This window comes from Cornus florida, unplaced genomic scaffold (genome assembly GCF_030987335.1).
Source record: "Cornus florida cultivar Cherokee Brave unplaced genomic scaffold, ASM3098733v1 CherokeeBrave_3.0.0_Hap2_Chr11, whole genome shotgun sequence".
In the NCBI taxonomy this organism is placed as follows: domain Eukaryota; kingdom Viridiplantae; phylum Streptophyta; class Magnoliopsida; order Cornales; family Cornaceae; genus Cornus; species Cornus florida.
In genome coordinates, this window is record NW_026775581.1 from 69,048,927 (window position 1) to 69,069,686 (window position 20,760).

Genomic DNA, 20,760 nt, shown 5'->3' on the forward strand with positions numbered 1-20,760 from the left:
GAAGTATAAAGTCGATAACTCAGTTGAACGCTTTAAAGCGAGATTAGTGGCAAAAGGTTACACCCAAACCTATGGAATCGATTACATAGAGACATTTGCACCTGTAGCCAAAATCAACACAATTCGAGTCTTGTTGTCTTTAACTGTGAACTTGGATTAGTCATTGCAACACTTCGATGTGAAAAATGCCTTTCTGCGTGGCGAATTATCTGAAGAAGTTTACATGGATTTCCCACTAGGATGCATGATACCCGAAAAACATAGTCAGAAGGTGTGCAGGTTGAAAAAATCGTTGTATGGGTTGAAATAATCTCCGAAAGCATGGTTTGGAAGGTTCACAAAGTCTATGATAACCTTTGGCTACCATCAGAGCAATTCAGACCACACTTTATTCCTAAAGAAACAACATGGTAAAATAACTGCACTCATTGTATATGTGGATGCCATGGTGATTACAGGGAATAATCCTGAAGAAATAAAGGCTCTTAATAATTTCTTGTCCAGAGAATTCGAAATGAAAAATTTAGGTCCTTTGAAATATTTTATTAGGATCGAAGTATCTCGATCAAATAAAGAAATCTTTTTATTTCAAAGAAAATATGTCTTAGATTTATTACAAGAGACTGATATGACAGAATGTCAACCAATTGATACACCAGTTAAAATATGCCTTAAATCTATTATAAGATATTGGTACGACAGCATGTCAATCTCCGGTCATTAGAAGTCACTAAGGGGCATTGTAGTCCGATTTCACTCTCACTGCTCTCTATTCAATCTCATTCTAAGTATTATATATATATATATATATAAAAGTCCCTAAGGGCATTGTGATCATTTTACCAAGGGTCATTTTCTAATGTTTATAAGACAGAAGGGACCATTTGTATATATATATTTCAAATGTTAAGAATTTTTGGATTTATATTGAATAGGAAGGGAATTACTCCACATTTTGTATATAACCCAAGAAACCGGAGAATAGTATTGCACTTTTTCAAAGACTATTTTGACAGAATATACTTATTTACACAATTTTAAAAATCGGGAGTTTTCACAAAATTTGTACTAATAGGGATTTCTATTTCAAACAGATTTGTATAGAATTAATTTTTCAAAATATTAATATATAAACAACTAAGATTTAAACCCAAAAAAAAAAAAAATGAAAAAAAGAAAAGAAAAGGTCATCATCATAACTATAGATTAAATAAATATCTATATTTAAAATTTAAAATTAGAATTCACCTTTGTGAGCTCACCCTTTTACCATTAATTAAATTCGGATTTAGTTTATATGACATGTTTCAAACAAATATTTTGCAATTATTCTGCAATTATATTATTTTTCCGTGTCCAGCAATTACGTAAAATTTTGAAAAACGCAGCTAAACCCTTCCCTCCCCCAAATCACGATCTTCCTTTCCCAAACACGACCGCTCTGCCGATTCTGCGCTGGCCGTGGTCTTCTCCACCGTAAGCTCATCCAACGGCGAGAAGAAGAAGCTCCTCCACCACTTTATCTCCTTCTCCACCGCGAGCTCCTCCAGGTTTTTGCTCTCAATTTCTCTCGCTTCGCGCCACAAATCACCACTCACCACTTTTTTTTTTTTATATATATAGAGATACTAGTCACTGATTATTTGATGTTCATATGTGTGTGTATATATATATATATATACACGCAGAGCAAATAATTTGAAGAGTTCGTGCAGTGCTGTTGGCGACTATTTTTGGTTGGAATTTGCTCTTGCAATTTTCTTCTATGTGCTCTTTATTATTTTTCTTCTTTGGCATGCAAAATATAACAAGAAACGACTAGAATATTGTACATGCTATATTGCTGTTTGAATTAGGAAGGAAAGGAGATATTGCTAGTTACAAATTAGTTATTACATTCATGGTTTGTGGAAAAAAAAAGTGCAAAATAATATATATATATTTTTTTGTATATAGAACACAATCATATTATATAATTTATATTAGAATTTTGTTGCCGTATCTTTTTGTGTCCGTGTCCCTTTATTTATTATTATTATTTTGGGAAGATTTGGTGTATCATTGTGCTCTGTCCTGTGCTTCACGGTGATGACTGGTGAACATACCAGATTAAGAAATACTGGCCCTTGTATGACCTCCATCATCAAGGGAGTTATGCCCCAAGTGGGACTAAATTGGTGTATATGTTGTTTATTTTTTATTTTTTTAAAATGCTAGAGTGTGGCTATGGAATCTAGTTGAGGCCAAGGGCTCATCAGTTTTGTTTGTTGATTTTGGTTTGGACTCAGTGATGGGTTTGAAATTTGATGGTATTTGTAATTCTATTACATTTGCTAGAAATCTTAGTAAAGCATGTTATTTAATTTTGAAAAAAAAAAAAAAAAAATTATGCAGACTTTTCAAAAAATCCTTATGTAATTTTTCTTTTGATTATTTTGTTACAGTCAGAGTTGAGATGTATCAGTAGATTATGCAGGAGATCCAATTTTAGTAACTGTTTTGCAAGGGGAAGGAGAACAACAAATGTTATATGCTTTACTGCAGTTAACACGATAAAGAGTACAACTAGTGTGTGTGTGTGTGTGTGTGTATCATTTTTTTTCTTTTTCTTTTGAAGATTTTAAGCAATAGACAGCTTCTTGCTGAAAGCAATGTAGGTTACTGGATTGTGCAAGGACAAGACTTTTTCCACATAATTTGTATTAACTCACACAGTCATGATGACTTCACAGGCTTTCTCGAGGTTGAACTCCTCTTATTTCCAAACAGTGTGGAGGTAGTTTCTAACAACTAGGCACCTCAAGCTTCTTGAGGTTAAACTCCTCTTATCTCCAAAAAATACTGGAAATATTCGATGTAATTTGTTATGCATAAAAAATTGGAAATGATCCAATTTCCATTGGCCATGTTACTAAATAACATGTAGTAGCGTTTAGATACCTCAATCTCTTACGAAAATGATTCTCAAGCCGAGTCGATGTAAGTCAATTCTCTTACAAGGTAGTGGTGGACGTACCACCCCTTTGTGAGAGAGTTGGCTTATGTTGACTCAATTTGTACATCATTGTTTTTTCCCTTGTGTGACGGCATTCCAATTTGGAGACAACAGTTTCATATAAGTCAATAATCAGTAATATTAGTCCATCTCCAGCCTGTAACGGCGTGTTTTCAAGTATTGTATTTCTAATCTCATTATTGCTTCTCTAACTGGAGAAGTGATTAGAAATTATGATTTACAACTCCAAATAGCTATATGCTTTTGCAACTCCAAATAGCTATATATTGTACAACGAAGTGTGTGATATTAAAACAATATCATTCACAAACTAATTTCCAAATAAGAATAGGAGGAATGTGGATGGACACATGTTAGTAAGTGATTAATAATCATAAATATATGGGATTATTCATTAAAAATATATAAAATTACTAGTAAATATTAGTTTCCTAAATATATTAGGAATGTTGATGGACACATGTTAGACCAATGGTACTAATGGATGTTAAAAATGAAAACGTAATAAGAAGTTTATGATAATGCAAATAAATGAATAGAAGGCCAAATAGATATTGAAAGAAAGTAACTGTGTGATTAGTTTATTCATTAAAAATTGTATATGGAAAAATTGTATTAAAAATGCTATAGACATTTTATACAGTATATATAGTATAGATAATAGATATATATAGAGTAATGAACTCTCACGGATAGCTGAGTTGATATAACATCTTTGGGCATGAGCTAGTGGTCTTATGTCCAATTCTTGGGGGAAGTCAAGCCTCAGCCTCAGGTCTTGTGTTCAAAACTGTTTGACTATTTTCCTCATTTTCCCTTTTTTCAGTTTCAGAATGAAAGGAGATTTTGGATTTGTTTGGTTCAGTTTTCTGTAAACAGTCCTCAAAAAGGATAAAGTTTATATATTTATATATATATATATATATATGCATGTATAATTTTCAGTTTGTTTTGACTTATCAAAAAAAAGTTGTTTATTTTTTCCAAGAAATTTGTTCAATTGGATGAGGTTATTTTAATTATTTATTTTTCTTCCAACTTGTAGACTTGGAAGTGACATGAGACATGCTTGCTATTTCACTGTTCCCAAAGCTTTGTAAGTAGTAATTTTCACTTGGATCTTTTGATTAGTTGTTCTTAAAGTATTCCTTTTATTTTATGAGCTGCACTTATTTTATAACTGCAATATATATATTTTTTTTCCTAAATAACTGCGATATATATATATGTTTGCCACGAAACAGAGGGGAAAGAGTAGGAAAGTAGAATTAAACATTTTGTTATATATATATTTAGGTAGATATGTCAGTTAAAACGGAATATCCTAAAGGTAGATCCAAAGGTGCGCAGGGTAATCAAGGAGGTAAAATTAGATCGGTTACTGGCTTGCTGTGGCAGGCTAGTGAGTTGAAGCTTTGGAACTTGTTATTTACCTAGTGTACTTCCTCAATAACCATTCCATTTCCCAATTTTATTTTGTGTCATTTTGTAAATCTCCGGCTGTTCTGTGGATCAATGTGTGGCAATCGCTTGTTATTTAAAAAAAAGAGAGAAATAATAAAGAAAAAAAGAAAACGGAAAAGGCTTTACTTCACGGTGCGGGTGTTTAGATCATATTGGCCAATTTATTCTTTGTAAATGTTGAGTAGGATGATCAGTGTTAATTCAATGTTGTTTTTGTCACCTCTTAGATTATTTGGTTAAAGAGTACTTGTTTTACTATATGGCAATTGGACCCAACTGATGAAAGCTAATAGAACCTATTGCATAACTTAGACTCATGACTTCCGTTTGTAGAGAAGAGACATGGCTTCTATGTGACAACTTTTAGTCGCATTTAGTGGTGCAAATAGGAAGCAGATTATCTACCATAAAGTTGACCAGCTTACAATGCTATCAAATCTTAAATTTAATCATTAATTGAATAAACATGGGAGTATTGCTATCTGGGCGTGTCCTGGAAATGGGAGAATAGGAACTTCATTAGAAATATTAATAGTGCACCCTCTCACAAGGACCTAACTTCAAGGTCTTGCGAAGATTATTTAGATAAACATCCTAATATGGTAGATTACCTTTTGCCTTTAGGAGAACATTAAACACGACTAATCTTTTTTTTTTTTTTTTTTGATTAGTATTAAACACGACTAATCTGAGCCAAACAGTGTCTTGGATTTGGTTCCAAGCAATGAGATCGATAAGGTTTAATTTTAATATATTTTGTTTTCCTACATTTTCTTAGTAGCCAAATGGCCATCTGTAATTTTGCACTCATTGTAGTCCAAATTTTGAATTGCTGGCCTAAAGATTACAAATGGCTTCACTTGAATTACATTTCTCTAATAAATTGTTATTTGTTTTGTAGAAAGTTTGGAGCAGTAGTAGCAAGACAGTCATCGAGTTTCAAAGTTCCATTAAAGTGTTCTTATAGGCAAATTCACATGGAGAGTAATTACGACAGCAACTCAAGAGGTGCTTTGATTGTTCTAGAAGGTTTGGATTGTTGTGGGAAGACCTCACAATCTAGTAGACTACTATCCTTTTTGGAGGGACTAAGGCATTCAGTCGAATCATGGCGGTTTCCTGATAGAAATACGGGTGTTGGGCAAATGATTTCTTCGTATCTTGCGAATAAATCGCAATTGGATGACCACACAATCCATCTCCTCTTTAGTGCTAACCGCTGGGAGAAAAGGTCTGTTCATTGTCACATTGAGTTCTACATTCTTGAAATAGATATGGTTGCAATTCCAACTTCAACCTCATATGCATTGTTCACTTGCTTCTGTTAGTAGTTCATCAGTTGAGCATACCTTTTCCATGAAAGCTGGCTATAATGAATGCTCATGTCAATCTATTTAGTGTCCGGTAGAATCCTTCTACATCCCGTAGCATTTTTTTAACTGTTTAGTGGTTTACCCATCCTATGAACATGAGTAAAGAGTCTGTGTAAGATCATCCATCCAAAGTCTGTTTTATGATATCATCATTCTTCTTCCTTCAATTCTTTAATGATATTAAACTGAACATTAAGAACTAAAAAGGGAAATACCATATAGGAAAGCTAATTTGTTTGGAATTGTGGTAGATTTCTTCTCATTTCCTTGAGGAAAATGCTTACTAATTGGCATACCTAATTGTTCAATGCTTGCTCAATTTTTGTTTCACCCAGCCTCTTCTTGTTTTAAAATGCAAATATAGAGTTTTAAAGAAGTTAATTGGAATAATTCAATAGACGTTTTAGTTGTAAACTTGTAATGGTAAGATTGAAATTATGCATTTCCATTTGGTGGTTCTCCCCGTGGCATTTGTTTTGTTTTTGCCCCGGATGACGTGATCATGACTCATTACCTGTAATGAAGTTTGCACCACATAGACCAACTGCCTATGCAGATATTCGATTTGTTTTTCACTATACTTATGCCAACTGCCTATGAGATATAACACCAGTCCTTTTTGCGAGGATGATCTAATTGTTTAATTTGCAAGATTAGAAGTGCCCCCATAGGACCAAAGGCTGTAGCCTAGTGTACTTCCTCACCTTCCAAAGTAGAGGGTCGAGGGTTCAAGTCCCCATAGGAGCAAGTGGGTGTGTGTGTTTCTTGCCAAGATAAAAAAAGAAGTGCCCCCAAATGTTTTACTTGTATTTAGGCCATTTTTTTGTTAATTAAACCCCTCTATGAAGGTTCATTTGGAGGATTGATGTCCACTGGACGAATCCCCCATAACTAAGATGGCAAGTTTTTTGTTTGATATCATTCTCATTGTCCCTTTTAGTGTATAAGTTGTGAATTGATAATCCTTTTGGTTGAACTTTTGTGGCTCCAATCAGTCCTTTTCCAATTGCCAAGGTTTTGGCTGAATTTGGGTCCGTAATTGTTGACTTCGCTAGCTTATTTTGGCCTGACTTATATGAGGTTTTCCATCTAAACTTCATTTTGTTGGAAATTTATTTTTAAAATGATATTCAAATATTTAAAAATGAGTGAAATTTAAAACTTACCTGAATTTTAAGCATTGATCCCTAAAATCTCATCTCTCTCTACTGCCATTTGAGTCCTGCACCTTCACCTGATGGAGGAACAGGGAATATAACATGAGCTCGACAGCTGTTTGGTTGCAACCATATCTTCATTTGTTTATGTAATCCAGTCCCGGTCCTGGACTTTCTGAAATTTCAGATAAACTGCTGGAGGTTCAGAACCATGTATCTAATTTAATTTTAACATCTTTGTTATTGTGATTTATTTGCTCCTTTTTTTTTTTTTTTTTAATTAAAGAATGTTTTTGCACAGCCAATGTTGTGAAGTAATGTTGGTTCCCTGATAGTTCATTTTTAGGATCCATTGGCAATCAATCATGAAGTGGACATCAGCATAAGTGCATGGCTGCAGTGATACATTGTACTTCATCATCTACAATTTGTTTGCAGATCATTAATGGAGAGTAAGCTAAGGGGTGGAACCACCCTCATTGTTGACCGCTATTCTTACTCGGGGGTGGCGTTTTCATCTGCCAAAGGACTTGATTTTGGATGGTGTAAGGTGAAGACAAGCTTTAAGTTATTGTAGAATTAGATTTATTTTCTTTGTAGTGGTGAAAGAATGAGGTCTTCTTGTGTAGGCACTGGAGATGGGGTTGTTGGCTCCAGATGCGGTTTTATACCTTGACATCCCGCCAGAGGTAATACTATTTTATTTTGAAATTGGGGAAGAATAACATCAAGATGTTAATTTGAAGATTTCAGTAGTAGCATTGTCATCTAGCTTGTAAGGTACAGACATGCAGTTTTATTTTAAGGCTGTTTGTTTACATATACAACTGCTTGGCAACAAACAATCTCCTTCTAATGGATCTAACAACTGTGTTTCCTCATTAGGAAAATGAGAGGATGCCATTCAATAAATTGTTCACTGTTGTGGTCACTTGCTTAAGAATGATTCAGGTTGAATAAAAAATGAGTTAGAAAAAAATCACTTTGCCCCATCTGTGTTGTAGAAATTCTATGTATGATATAAATGAAACAGTACTATTGGCTTAATTTCTGCTAGTGTGCACCTCAATGCATATTATTCCAAATTAAAAAGTTTTCAGGCAAAATGAAAATTCTTTTTGAAATGATCAGAAAGCTGCTGAAAGGGGAGGCTATGGTGGTGAGCGATATGAGCAGCTTGAGTTTCAAAGGAAAGTTGCCAAATCTTATCAGATTCTCCGTGATGCGTCATGGAAGGTATTATTATGCCTTGGTTATCAGTTATTTCCTTCTTTTTTTAATTTAAGGCTGTCGCTGCAAAACAGAAATGTTCCAGTTTAACTTTGCATTAAAAGAGTTATGCCTTCTGGGGAAAAAAAGGAGCTTTTATTCATGGCTTCTGGTTGTAATGCCATTCCGGGTTGTCACCATAGAGCTTATGATGTTTATTAATCCTTGGCTTGAACACCAAGTCTTGATTTTTCATTTTTGCAAAATGATATCCTTTTCTCCAATTAAATGATAAAACAAGGAAAAAAAATTAAGAAAATATAACAAGCATCATGTAATGGTAAGGTACACCAACTTTTGAATTTGTGTTGTCATGCGCTAGCTTGATTGGTGTCTCCTCCATCCCCCAAAGAGGAGATTGAGGGTTCAAGTCCAACTGGGATTTAAGTGAGTATGTGTCTTTTTCCCATCCAAAGTTGAATGAATAAGTAATGAAGCATATATAGTTTGTTTCACCTGGATTCTAGGAAGAAATGAATAAAGAGATTCAATAAGAATGAGTGGTGAAAGGAACTACTAAAGATAAGGTTGATGCAACAAAGCATATTTTAATTCAATAGTCACCCGGAATATTCAGATATACTGATCACAGATCAGGATCATATATCCAGGGAACAAACAATTGATTGAGAACTCAATAGGTCACCCGGAATATTCAGATACACTGATCACGGATCAGGATCATATATCCAGGGAACAAACAATTGATTGAGAACTCAATAGGTTACCCGGAATATTCAGATATACTGATCACGGATCAGGATCATATATCCAGGGAACAAACAATTGATTGAGAACTTTTGTTTCTCTTTTTTACTTGCTAAGGATGACATGACTGAAACTATGTTTTGCATGTTTGGAATGGTGAACACCTCTTGCTGACTATTTATTGTCCTGTGCAGATTATAGATGCCTGCCTCCCCATTGAAGATGTCGAAACACAGCTGAGAAAGATTGCGCTAGATTGTGTGATGACATGCCAAAAAGGAAAACCTCTCTCCCAGCTCTGGTCAGTTAACTAACTGTTCATTCTCTGATAGGGAAAGCAACACATGTATTTCCACAAACTTGAGTACTATAATACGGAGTAGCATTGATTGCAATATATTATTTCAAAAATCGATTCATTTCCGGTTTGTTTCATAAACAAGTGCCTGTATTGCTCTGTTTATTCTCTATTAGGTGAGTGGCTTTTAGGTGGTTAATGATTGGAACTGCGCAAATAATTTACCTTTCTGTTAATGCTTAGTTCATATAAATGATGAAGAAAAATCTTCAAACCGTATGGTCTGAAATCACTAAGTTTTCATCTCCTGTTGTGCTCTGAGGATTTGTGCTTCTATCAGAAGCAGAGAAATGGATTCATTCTGGAAAATCTAGTCTAGTTCAGCGGTTGGATGTCTTGCTTTTTTATTATTGACAGGTACCAAGTCGCAACCTTCTGTTTTTTTCAACAAAATTGATTTGATTTTTGGATGATATAACATGTGTGAATTTTGTAAGAAGCATGAAAGCCAGAAGTTTTGAACTTGTGATCGCGTTTGGTTCTACAGAATTAACAAGTTGAATTCTGGAACTGGAATTGACAGAAAGTTAGGTCAAGTTTTGAGTGTTGTGATTGCAAATTTAATCTGAAGGCAGCTATATTGCCAAAAGTAACCCGCGTCAGTAATCTTTACGAGTACATAATAACATTTCTCTAAGAAACTAGTATTGTGAGTAAGAATTGACATCATCGTGATGTCATTAATATACATGACTATTCCCTATCATTAATATAATTATGACTATTCCCTTACACAAATACTTGAAATCTTCTTTCCAAAAAAAAAAAAAAAAGTGTTGTACAATTTCTACTTGTTTGGATTGATTTCTTTTCCTGCAAAGAAAGCAAATAAATGAGAACCATTTGCTTATAGCAACCTATCCAGAAGCAAACCAGAACCAGTGGAGAATTTTTGTTTCTTTTTATTTTTTTTTTATAAGTAAAAATTTATTTATTTAAAAAAAAAAAAACACTATAACTGGTAAAGCAATGGAATTGAGTTGACAGTATGGCTATGTTTAACTGTATGGAGAGCATTAGAATTGAAATTGGTGAAATTGAAAAAAAAAATTTGGTCTAACTAAAAATTTAACTTTTTTTTCAATTCCATATAGTAGAATATAACCTATAAATAATTGATGGTAAAAAACGACATTATATTATGAAGAAGGGAACATGATAGCCAAGTGAGGAAGTAACAAGTAATGCAAAACAAAAGAGAATTTCAAAAGAATGACAAAAAAAAAAAAATTACGTAGTAATAAATAAATAAATAAAAGAAGAAGAAGAAGAATTGGGCATGAAGAAAAATAATAAATTCGAAAATAAAGCTAAGAATGTGGTAAATAAAACTAAAGAAAATGCATTCAATGGTTTCTTTATGAAAAATTCGGTACAAATGAAGATGAAAAAGATATAAGTTGACAAAAACTGAAGATAGGTTGACCAAAGATATAGGTCAAATTAGATTTTTGAAGATAGGTTGACCAAAGATATAGGTCAAATTAGATTATTAAAGATATATATCAAGAGATATTAGTTAAAGAGAGAACTAAATAATGCACTTAAAATGATGAGTAATATTGGACCTACAAATTTATGCAATAAAATTCTGAAATAAGAAACATTTAATGAGTGAAGAAAAAGTAAATAAAATAAAGGCCATATGCAAAATTGTGAAAAAAACTCATATAAATAAATAGGGTGAACTACATTAAACCCCCTTTTTCTATCTACGTTTTGCACTAAACCCCCCTTTTCAATTTTTTTTTGCCAAAAAACCCCCCAAACTATTCGACGAGGTGATTTAATTTACGGAAGTTAGCTAAAAGGGAATTAAAATAAATTGACTTAAATAAATACCCATTAGGCCTTTTTAAAAATCTAGGTGTGTCTTATTTATTTATTTTATTATTATTATTATTTTTATTTATTTTCTTAGTTGGTGGTACTCACACACATATGTTTCTACTAAGGCTTGAATTTCTAACCTCGCTTTGGAAAGTAAAGGTTCGATACCGCTAGGCCACTCCCGTTGGCATTTTATTTTATTTTATTAAATAACCTAAACAACATATTTCATAGAAATTAATAGTTCTATTATATGTATTTTTAATATGTTAACATTTTACTAGACTAGGACATAAAAAATAAGGTTTTGAAAGCAGTCTTTTATTTAATTGAAAAAAAAAAATCAATTCTGTTTCTAAAAGAATGGGTTAAACAATTCCATAATAATGTCATAACGATCGTCAAGTTCACATTAGTTGCACGGAATGAATACATTTTTTATTTTTATTTAAAAAAAAAAAAAAGAAAAAGAAAACGAAGATACATGTAGGCATAAATAATAAAAAAGGAAAAAAATTAGATATAACTTCTGGTAGTAGTAGAAGTTAAATATTATACATACCATTATATTATGATACATATCATATATATATATGATGGGTGAATAAAAGAAGTAGAGCAAAAAGAAGAGTACGAATTGCTACAATGGTGGAGGATATGCGGCTAAGAGTGATAATGAAGTAAATATATATGTGTGGTATATTAAAATAAGTTCAAAGATATTTTTATCTAAAAAATATATGAAAAAACTCAATATCTAAATAACTCCTTTCAGTTAACTTTCGTCAGTTAAATCACCCCCCTCGGATAGTCGAATAGGATTTTTTTGGCAAAAAAAAAAAATAGAAAAGAGAGATTTAGTGCAAAATGCAGATAGAAAAAGAAGGGTTTAATGCAGTTCAGCCAAATAAATATTACACTATGGTAAAAGGGATTTAGATTTTCTCAATATCACAATTGTGTTTTATTATTATTATTATTATTATTATTTTAGTAACATTTGTTTAAAAAGTTGATATATCATAATTTTTCAAGATTTTAAATAATGTAAAGTAGAGTTTATAACAATGCACGTGCGTGTGATTTTTTTTACTTTATGTAATTATTGTATAAAATTAATCTTATTTTTTTATTTTTTCCTGTTCTCCTTCATATTTGTGTTATTAAGTGTGAAACTTGCCCGCCAATTGTGCTTCCAGCTTGCAGATCCTCGAGCTTCAGATGACCTCGCTTCAGAAATTAGAGCACAAAACAACTGTGATTTCCAAACAGACCCAACATAAGTAGAATTCTGAAAATACTGAACTTTTGGCGATTCCATATCTTCTTAGTGCCACTAAATTAAATATGTTTAAAACAAATACATTTCCAAGATGTCTCTCAAATTCATAAATTTGAGCTTACTAAAAATTGCATCTCTCCTATAAGGTCTTCTTCCATCGAAAGCTACACAATTGAATCGAACCAAAACACACTAATACTTCCTTTTCCTTATTTTGAAAGTGGATGATCGGATAACATCATCGTCTGTGGTCAGTGTTCCCTCCAGAGCTTCCATGGACTCGGGTTTGGTGAAATAAGTGAAGAGGAGGTAGATACCATCTAAGTAAGTGTTACTTTCTCCGGCTTTGTTTCTCTTCTTGATGCTGTAGGCGAGCGGAATGACACCTCTATTAAACACCTCTACATACATGCCACCTCCAGCAACAAGCAACTGCAAAAATGAGTACCATGATAGTGCCTTTAGAACAAACTTACAATAAGATGGTGATTGGCAACTAAGATTCCAGATACGTTCATTATGCTTTTGCATACAAAATAGATATTCTTCTTCTTCCTTTTTTTTTTTTTTTTAATTTTTATTTTGGTTCTCACAATACATGAGACATTCTAGCTGGATATAAGTTTCAAATTTAACCACAATAAGGATCAAGAACCGAGAATATTTACAATATATGCATCAAGATCTCGCAGCCCAATCCTTCAAAGAGTAAGTTGTTAACACGTTCATAATTCATTTGTTTCAGTGAGCATTTGTGCAGCAGCATTCTATACAAGTTCTAATTGTGTTTCTTAATTCAATTTCAAACCTTTGTGCTTTGTGTAGAGGAAACAACTGCAAAATTTTAGGATATGTAATCATTCAAATCTTGCATATCCAATTTCAAAAGTTGTTCTTATCTCATCTGACACTACTGTTTATCACGGGTGGGTCTGCAACTTCTAATCCAAGGGAATATATATTTGAACTAATCAATTACTGATGGGAGATGAGCTTTTTCAAGCAGTAAGGTTATGGAACACTTCAAAATAATACTGCAAAAAAAAAAAAAAAAAAAAAAACCATTATTTGTGGACATGGGCATGGGATGTCAAGACAAGGGCCGCTAGAAAAACAAGATGGGGTCGATTCCATACACACATATACACGTATATATGGTATATGACTGCTTCGGCACTTTTTATTTTTTTTGGGTTAAGTACTGCACCAGGGGGAGCATTTGCAAATTTTTTTTGAGAATGCAAAGTTTTGCTAAAATAACCAAGCACATGTTGTGGGGACAATGAATACAAATTATAAATAAATAAAACAAAGGGGTCTTTTCGGTTATTTAGAAGATGCCTCAAGTCAGTGCTTCCAACGTCGGGAAGCAAAGGCAATGTAAGAGAGAGAAAAAGGAAATAAAGGTCTTGAAATTGTAAAAGTGACTAAATTGAAGCCTAAATTAGATTTAAAATACTCTACAATAATATTTTACCGTAGGAAAGAAAAGAAACATATGAGAAGTATAAACATTTAGCCATATCCACGTGCCTCTAGGTTGGGGGTGTTTACAAATCTAACTTGTCAAAAAAAAGGGTGTTTTACAAATCTGATATTGACGTCCCGCATTGTCCAGGGGGAGAAGTTGTTGGCATTTATATGTGTGAATACCTCCTAACTATGTAGACACGTTTTGAAAACCGTAAACATGGAAAGTGTGCAAATCTGCAACTTCTAATCCAAGGGAAATATATTTGAACTAATCAATTACTGATGGGAGATGAACTTTTTCAACCAGTAAGGTTATGGAACACTTCAAAAAAAAAAAAAAAAAAAAAAAAAAAAAAAAAACCATTATTTGTGGACATGGGCATGGGATGTCAAGACAAGGGACGCTAAAAAAACAAGACGGGGTGGCTTCCATACACACATATACACGTATATATAGTATATGACAGCATTGGCACTTTTTTATTTTTGTTGGGTTAAGTATTGCACCAGGGGGAGCATTTGCAAATTTTTTGTGTTTTTGAGATTGCAAAGTTTTGCTAAAATAACCAAGCACATGCTGTGGGGACAATGAATACAAATTATAAATAAATAAAACAAAGGGGTCTTTTCGGTTATTTATAAGATGCCTCAAGTTAGTGCTTCCAACATCGGTAAGCAAAGGCAACGTAAGAGAGAGAGAAAAAGGAAATAAAGGTCTTGAAATTGTAAAAGTGACTAAATTGAAGCCTAAATTAGATCTAAAATACTCTACATTAATATTTTACCGTAGGAAAGAAAAGAAACATACGAAAAGTATGAACGTTTAACCATATCCACGTGCCTCTGGGTTAGGGTGTTTTACAAATCTGATATTGACGTCCCACATTGTCCAGGGGAAGTAGTTGTTGGCATTTATATGTGTGAATACCTCCTAACTGTGTAGACGCGTTTTGAAAACCGTAAACAGAAAAAGTGTGCAAAACGGACAATATCTACACAGCGGCAAGTTGTGACCTAAGTCACACAAAGCAGGAGCAAGAGCGGCAGTGAAAGCGCGTGAGCGTCAAAATAAAAAAAAATTGAGAGCGGGAGCGCCCTTAGCGTTTGTTCATTTATTTATATATACTTAGTCAAATTAATGCATTATCATTTTTATTTTTTAAATAGTACTTTTAGTTAAATTTTATAATAGAAAAGTACTTGAAAGTAATAAGAAATTTATATATCATTATTTTTAAAATATTAAATTTATGTAGTAGTAGTTATATTACTTAATTGTGTCTATCAAGTCACAAACAAAAAGTGGCCTAGCGGTTGCATAATTGCATTTTTAAGTTTACCTTTAAAAACTCATGGGTTCAATCCTTAACCCCCATGCATTTTCCTCATTATTTCATACACGACACGTGCACGTGCATGTGTCAATCAGACCCACAAATGTGCCAATCCGCAAATTCCATAATTGAATCCATGCTCTATGAAATTTGAGTTAGAGAATTTTCAACGAATTCACTCCTGATCCGTGGATTCACACGTGGAGCACCAGTGTGTGACCCCTATACACGAATTATGTGATCTAGGTTGTGACAAGTGATTGTAGAGTCGATCCCTAATCGGAAATGGGGGAGCGTGCACAAGCCCATGAGAGTTAGGCCAGGGAGGATGCTAGGTCCCGAGAGGAAGTGATTGTGATGTCCCACGTCGTTTGAGAAAAGAAGTTATTGGCACTTATATGTATGAATGCCTATTGCCTCCTAACTGTGCAGAGACATTTTGAAAACCGTGAGCATGGAGTGACAATTGGTGTCTTGATTTGAAGAAGATGGAAATATATATATATATATATATAATCCAAGAAGACATTGAGGGGATAACATTAAAGCTTTTATTGAACTTGCTTGGAAAAGGATTTGTTCTGCAAGCGCCAATTCGCGTGATTAAGGCATTTCTATGAGGATTTTGTGATTTAGTGTGTCAGTTTTGATTATGTAGCTGAATAAAAGATTTGTAAAACACCCTTACCCAGAGGCACATGGATATGGCTAAACGTTCATACTTTTCATATGTTTCGTTTCTTTCCTAGGGTAAAATATTAATGTAAGGCTTTAATCTAGTCATTTTACAATTTCAAGACCTTTACTTTCTCTCTCTTACATTGCCTCTGTTTGTTTTAGTTATTCATTGTCCCCACAAAATAAATAAAACAAAGGGGTCTTTTCGGTTATTTAGAAGATGCCTCAAGTTGGTGCTTCCAACGTTGGTAATCAGAGGCAATGTAAGAGAGAAAAGAATAAATAAATAAAGGTCTTGAAATTGTAGAAGTGACTAGTTGAAGCCCAAATTAGATCTCTAATGCTCTACATTAATATTTTACCCTAGGAAAGAAAAGAAACATATGAAAAGTATGAACGTTTAGCCAAATTAGATCTCAAATGCTCTACATTAATATTTTACCCTAGGAAAAAAAGAAACATGCGAAGAGTATGAAAGTTTAGCTAAATTAGATCTCAAATGCTCTACATTAATATTTTACCCTAGGAAAGAGAATAAGCATATAAAAAGTATGAACGTTTAGCCATATCCACATGCCTCTGGGTTTTAGTGTTTTACAAATTTGATATTCAGCTACATAATCATAACTGACAAATACTAAATCAAAAAATCCTCTTAGAAAGGTGTCGCTCTCACGCAATCACATGAATTAGAGCTTTCAGAACAAATCCTTCTTCAAGTAAGTTCAATAAAAACTTTAATGTTGCCCCCTCAATGTCCTCTTGGATTGTATATATAAATAAATATATATATATATATATATATATATATAAGTGCCACCAACTTCTCTTCTCAAGCGATGTGGGACGTCACAATCACTTCCTCTTGGGACCTAGCATCCTCGCTGGCCTAACCCTCACATCCTCTTGGGACCTAGCTTCCTCACTGGCCTAACACTCATGGGCTTGTGCACGGTCCCCCATTTCCAATTAGGGATAGAATCTGAAAACACTAGTTACAACTTGTCCTATTTTATAGATATTGTCTGCTTTGCACACTTTCCGTGTTCATGGTTTGCAAACGCATTTACACAGTTAGAAGCTATTCACACATATACCCACTCTTTTGTCATCTGAGCCTAATTCCAATATTGCTAAAAAAAATTCCTGAATAATATTGTTGTTTTTCACATTACACACATTAATCCTATCAAAAGCCACTTTAATTCCATTACAAAAGTTTTGCTCTACCCCAATACATCCTAAATCCTTCACAATTGGCTTTAAAAGTCTCCTTTCATCATTTAAATCTCCTTTCATGATTAAATCCCAACCCAAAAGATTTTATCCCCCCTCCCCCCTCTTTCCTCATGTTCAATGTAATGGGGAAGAGAGGACAAATTAAGAACCTAAAGTTTGCTTCCATTATTTCAATAGTTTTCTGAGTTTCTTGGGGATCAATGTCACTATCCCTCTCCACATCATTTACAAAAACAGTGATCTCATTATTGCCTATTCTATCGCCACCGGAGTTATATGTCCCCTTTCTCCTCTCTTTTAAAAGGGAGAACACTTCTAAAATACCATGAGATAAGCAAAGTTGCATTGGCTTATATCATGCCTGGAGAGCACGACACTAAGAAGAGGTTGGGGTTGGGGAGAGAGGAGAGAGGTTTTTATGGACTTTCTGAATGTAAGTATTTGAGTGGCTTTCCTGCCATACAGTAGTACATATGTATAGGTAAAACAAAAAAGTAGCATACCAAATGGGCAATAGCCCGGGTACAAACCTACCTTTCCAAAAGGGGTCGAGGATTCAAGCCTCAATGGAGGCATGGGTGTGTGAGTTTGCTTAACCTTCCAAAAAAAAAAACGTAGCGCATTGGTGTTTTGAGATCTATCTTATATGAGTTGCGGCTATGAGCTTAAATCAGATGAAAAGCAAACAATGTTGCCAAATTCCACAAAATATTTGCTTGAAAATACAAAGTTTTGGTCTCTAATTAGATACAATTTGACATATACTACTTTTCTACGGTATTTGTCCTTGGTGTTGTGACAATTGACTATGTATATAAAACTAAGGCCATCAGCTACAAGTTCAAAACTCCTTTTATTCTTTCTTTCAACATGTCTCTGGAAAGGGGTAGAACTTAGTTTTAAAATAATTACAACATGACCCGCAAATAAAGTGTTGTATTTGAGTTTTGAAGTAAGGCAGCAGGGCAATGGAAAATTTCTTCAAAACCTTATTTTATGGTAGGTGTACTTGTAGGTACTTAATTTTAAGAAAAATCTAATATCACCCATATAAATAAAATATTAAGTTTTAAAGAATGGGCACTTCTAACAATTTCTAATCCCCTAACTTCTGTGAATACGAATCAACTATGTTACATGGACTCGGGTACATATGTCGGGTATGGGTATATATATCCATGAGTCAGATGTGTCAAATCCCCTTCCCCTAACTGAAGGAAATATGGACACTGCTAAACATTCATTTTATTTACTATTTTTATTTTATTTTGTAGAGTAAAATCAGTGTTGTTAAAGGCGCGCCTAGGCTCGAGGCTCAGGTTTAGCGCCTGTTGTCATCCCAGGCTCACTGATGTTTACTAGGCACGCGCCTCAATTGCGCCTCGTCCTGTTTGTGAGGTGTGCCTAGGCGTGCCTCACTGATATTTGTTTAAAAAAATACGATTGTTCTATTTCTTAAGCCAAAAAGGGTACTTTTGGCCACTTAATAAAAAATAAAAAAATAAAAAGCTGAATCATATGATATAAGGAACTTTTGTTCAAAAGAATTAAAAAATAAGAAAGCCCAAGAGTCAAAGTATTAACCGAACAACGATAGAATGAGATTGTGAGACAAAAATGAAGCCCTAATTGCAGAGATGAACGACGAAGCCACGTCAGTTCTTTCTTTTCTTTTCTTCTCTCTTATCCTCTAGATCTCTCCTCTCTTATTATCTTTGTTTACATCTCTCTCTTCGTCTAGTTCTCTCATCTGTCTGTTTTTTTTTTTTGCTCTGTTTTTTCTTTCTTTCTTTTTTTCTTCTTAACAAATTTCTTTTTTTTTTAAAACATATTTATTTCTTTTTGTGCTTTGTTTTGCCATTCAAAAAACACATTTTGCTTTGCCTTTCAAGAAAACAAATTTGTGTTCTGTTTTATGGTTGTTGGATACTTGTATAGTTAATGGATTTACTTTTTTATATTTAACAGTAATTTTTAGAATATGACTTATGAGATATGAATGTTATTATGGTAGTTAAATTTTCAATTGTGCGCCTCACTTCACTCAGGCGCGTGCCTCGCCGTGTGCCTCGCGCCTAGGCTCCAAAGGACCTCTAGCGCCTTAGTTGCACCTTGGGCCTTTAATAACTATGAGTAAAATAATGTCTTTTATGTAACATAGTGTTTAATATGTGCATTTTACTCATTTTGAAGTAATAATATAATAAAGTTGAATTATTGTATATGCTTTTTAGGTACATATCGAACCGAAAGTGTCAGACACATATTCATACCATGTCCAAGTAATGTGTGTCCCACATGAGTACTTCACTACTTTCCGAGAGTCCATGTAACAAAGCTTCTCAATACTCGGATGATCATCAATTTGGTTAATTTAAATTTTACATCCAAACAAAACCCAATCTGTTTCCTCAATCAGTGTAATTTTACAGAAGATAATTTCATGGTTTCCAATTAATAAAGCATGAACATTTGGAGAAAAACAGAATATAAGCTCTATAGTTGCACTATCAATTGATTAATCAAGAACAGAACTAAAATGCAAGAAATTAAATTGGTGAATTTAGAACATGTAAATGTATACCTCTTCGTACTTCTGGGTAAGAGAGAGTCGCTCGTCCTCGGACATGTCCGGCCTCAAAACAGCCATGGTTTCATACTGACGGAGACCCGGTGGGCATTGGGGCTCCTCCTTGTCCTCAACGGCCGAAATGACCGACCCGGACGGGCTGGGCGGGTCGTCCTCTCCTCCAAATCCTCCTTCGAAGAATGAACCCGAGAAACCTAGGGTTTGAGCTCTGATACAGAAGCCTCCTCTTTTGGTCCTTCGATTGGGTAAAGCGGTGGCTCTTTGGGGACAAGCTGCTCTGAAGCTACTACCGAAAGAGATCAACGATGCGGAGTGAGAGTTGGCGAGGGAAGATAGAGAAGAGGATGAAGAAGAGGAGGTGAGTGTGGAGGCGACTGAAAAAGACGCCATTGTTGAGCTCTTTCTTTCCCTAAGATTATACTCTACCAGACCAGAGGGCTCTGCTTCGGAAAGTGATCGTTGATGGAGGAAAGGGTAAAGTGGATAAGGGGGATGCGCACTACGCACCGGGCGTAGGTTTTGCTTATTTTGCATAACGCCCACTTAAATGTTAAGAAATACTTTAAAACGTGAAACGTTGGAATTTTGCTCAATTCCCTACAAATTTCTTGTGCGTTATAAAAGGTTTTTTTAATATAATCTTAAATTCTGTTTGGTTTGTAATTATAAAAATAATTTTTTTTATTTTAAAAAAATTAAAATTTTAAAAATTGTATAAAAATTCTACTTGATTTAATTTTTTAAAATTGTTTTACGAAAAGTCAATTATAAAAAGGCCAATCAAAATTATTTTTATAGCTATTTAAAAATAGTTTTCTTTCTTATTTCTTGATAATTGTTTTGTAATTACAAATCAAGCAGACATTGATTCATCCCACTCACATATGGTTAAAAACGCAAAGATGACAATGATGAATTTTTTTCAAGATATATATAACCACCACAAATGATTAAAGGCTTGTTTGATAACTGTTTTTGTTTCTTATGTA

The 20,760-nt window shown here is 33.8% G+C and overlaps 2 protein-coding genes across 3 annotated transcripts; one reads left to right on the forward strand and one right to left on the reverse strand.

Moving 5' to 3' along the window:
- The first annotated feature begins 1,336 nt into the window (after nucleotides 1-1,336).
- On the forward strand, nucleotides 1,337-9,429 carry LOC132285821 (thymidylate kinase-like). Of its 2 annotated transcripts, XM_059788047.1 has the most exons (7): nucleotides 1,337-1,550; nucleotides 4,062-4,112; nucleotides 5,382-5,711; nucleotides 7,449-7,560; nucleotides 7,640-7,699; nucleotides 8,142-8,246; nucleotides 9,182-9,429. In XM_059788047.1, the coding sequence occupies exons 2-7, from the start codon at nucleotides 4,075-4,077 to the stop codon at nucleotides 9,299-9,301; spliced, it is 765 nt and encodes a 254-aa protein (XP_059644030.1). In that variant the 5' UTR covers nucleotides 1,337-1,550; nucleotides 4,062-4,074; the 3' UTR covers nucleotides 9,302-9,429. The 2 variants fall into 2 exon arrangements, with proteins under 2 accessions (XP_059644030.1, XP_059644032.1); XM_059788049.1 differs by lacking the exon at nucleotides 4,062-4,112 and having other exon boundaries at nucleotides 1,341-1,550.
- Nucleotides 9,430-12,473: 3,044 nt separating this feature from the next.
- On the reverse strand, nucleotides 12,474-20,292 carry LOC132283581 (small ribosomal subunit protein bS6c). The gene is made up of 2 exons (XM_059785557.1): nucleotides 19,766-20,292; nucleotides 12,474-12,889 (listed from the first exon to the last, which is right to left on the reverse strand). The coding sequence occupies exons 1-2, from the start codon at nucleotides 20,159-20,161 to the stop codon at nucleotides 12,650-12,652; spliced, it is 636 nt and encodes a 211-aa protein (XP_059641540.1). The 5' UTR covers nucleotides 20,162-20,292; the 3' UTR covers nucleotides 12,474-12,649.
- Between the last annotated feature and the right edge of the window lie 468 nt (nucleotides 20,293-20,760).

Coding starts and splice junctions, on each gene's coding strand:
- LOC132285821 (XM_059788047.1), top strand. CDS start 4,075: ATGAGACATGCTTGCTATTTCACTGTTCCCAAAGCTTT. Junction 4,113..5,381: donor TTCACTGTTCCCAAAGCTTT/GTAAGTAGTAAT, acceptor TTTGTTTTGTAG/AAAGTTTGGAGCAGTAGTAG. Junction 7,561..7,639: donor TTGATTTTGGATGGTGTAAG/GTGAAGACAAGC, acceptor CTTCTTGTGTAG/GCACTGGAGATGGGGTTGTT.
- LOC132283581 (XM_059785557.1), bottom strand. CDS start 20,161: ATGGCGTCTTTTTCAGTCGCCTCCACACTCACCTCCTCTTCTTCATCC. Junction 12,890..19,765: donor TTACCCAGAAGTACGAAGAG/GTATACATTTAC, acceptor TCATTTTTGCAG/TTGCTTGTTGCTGGAGGTGG.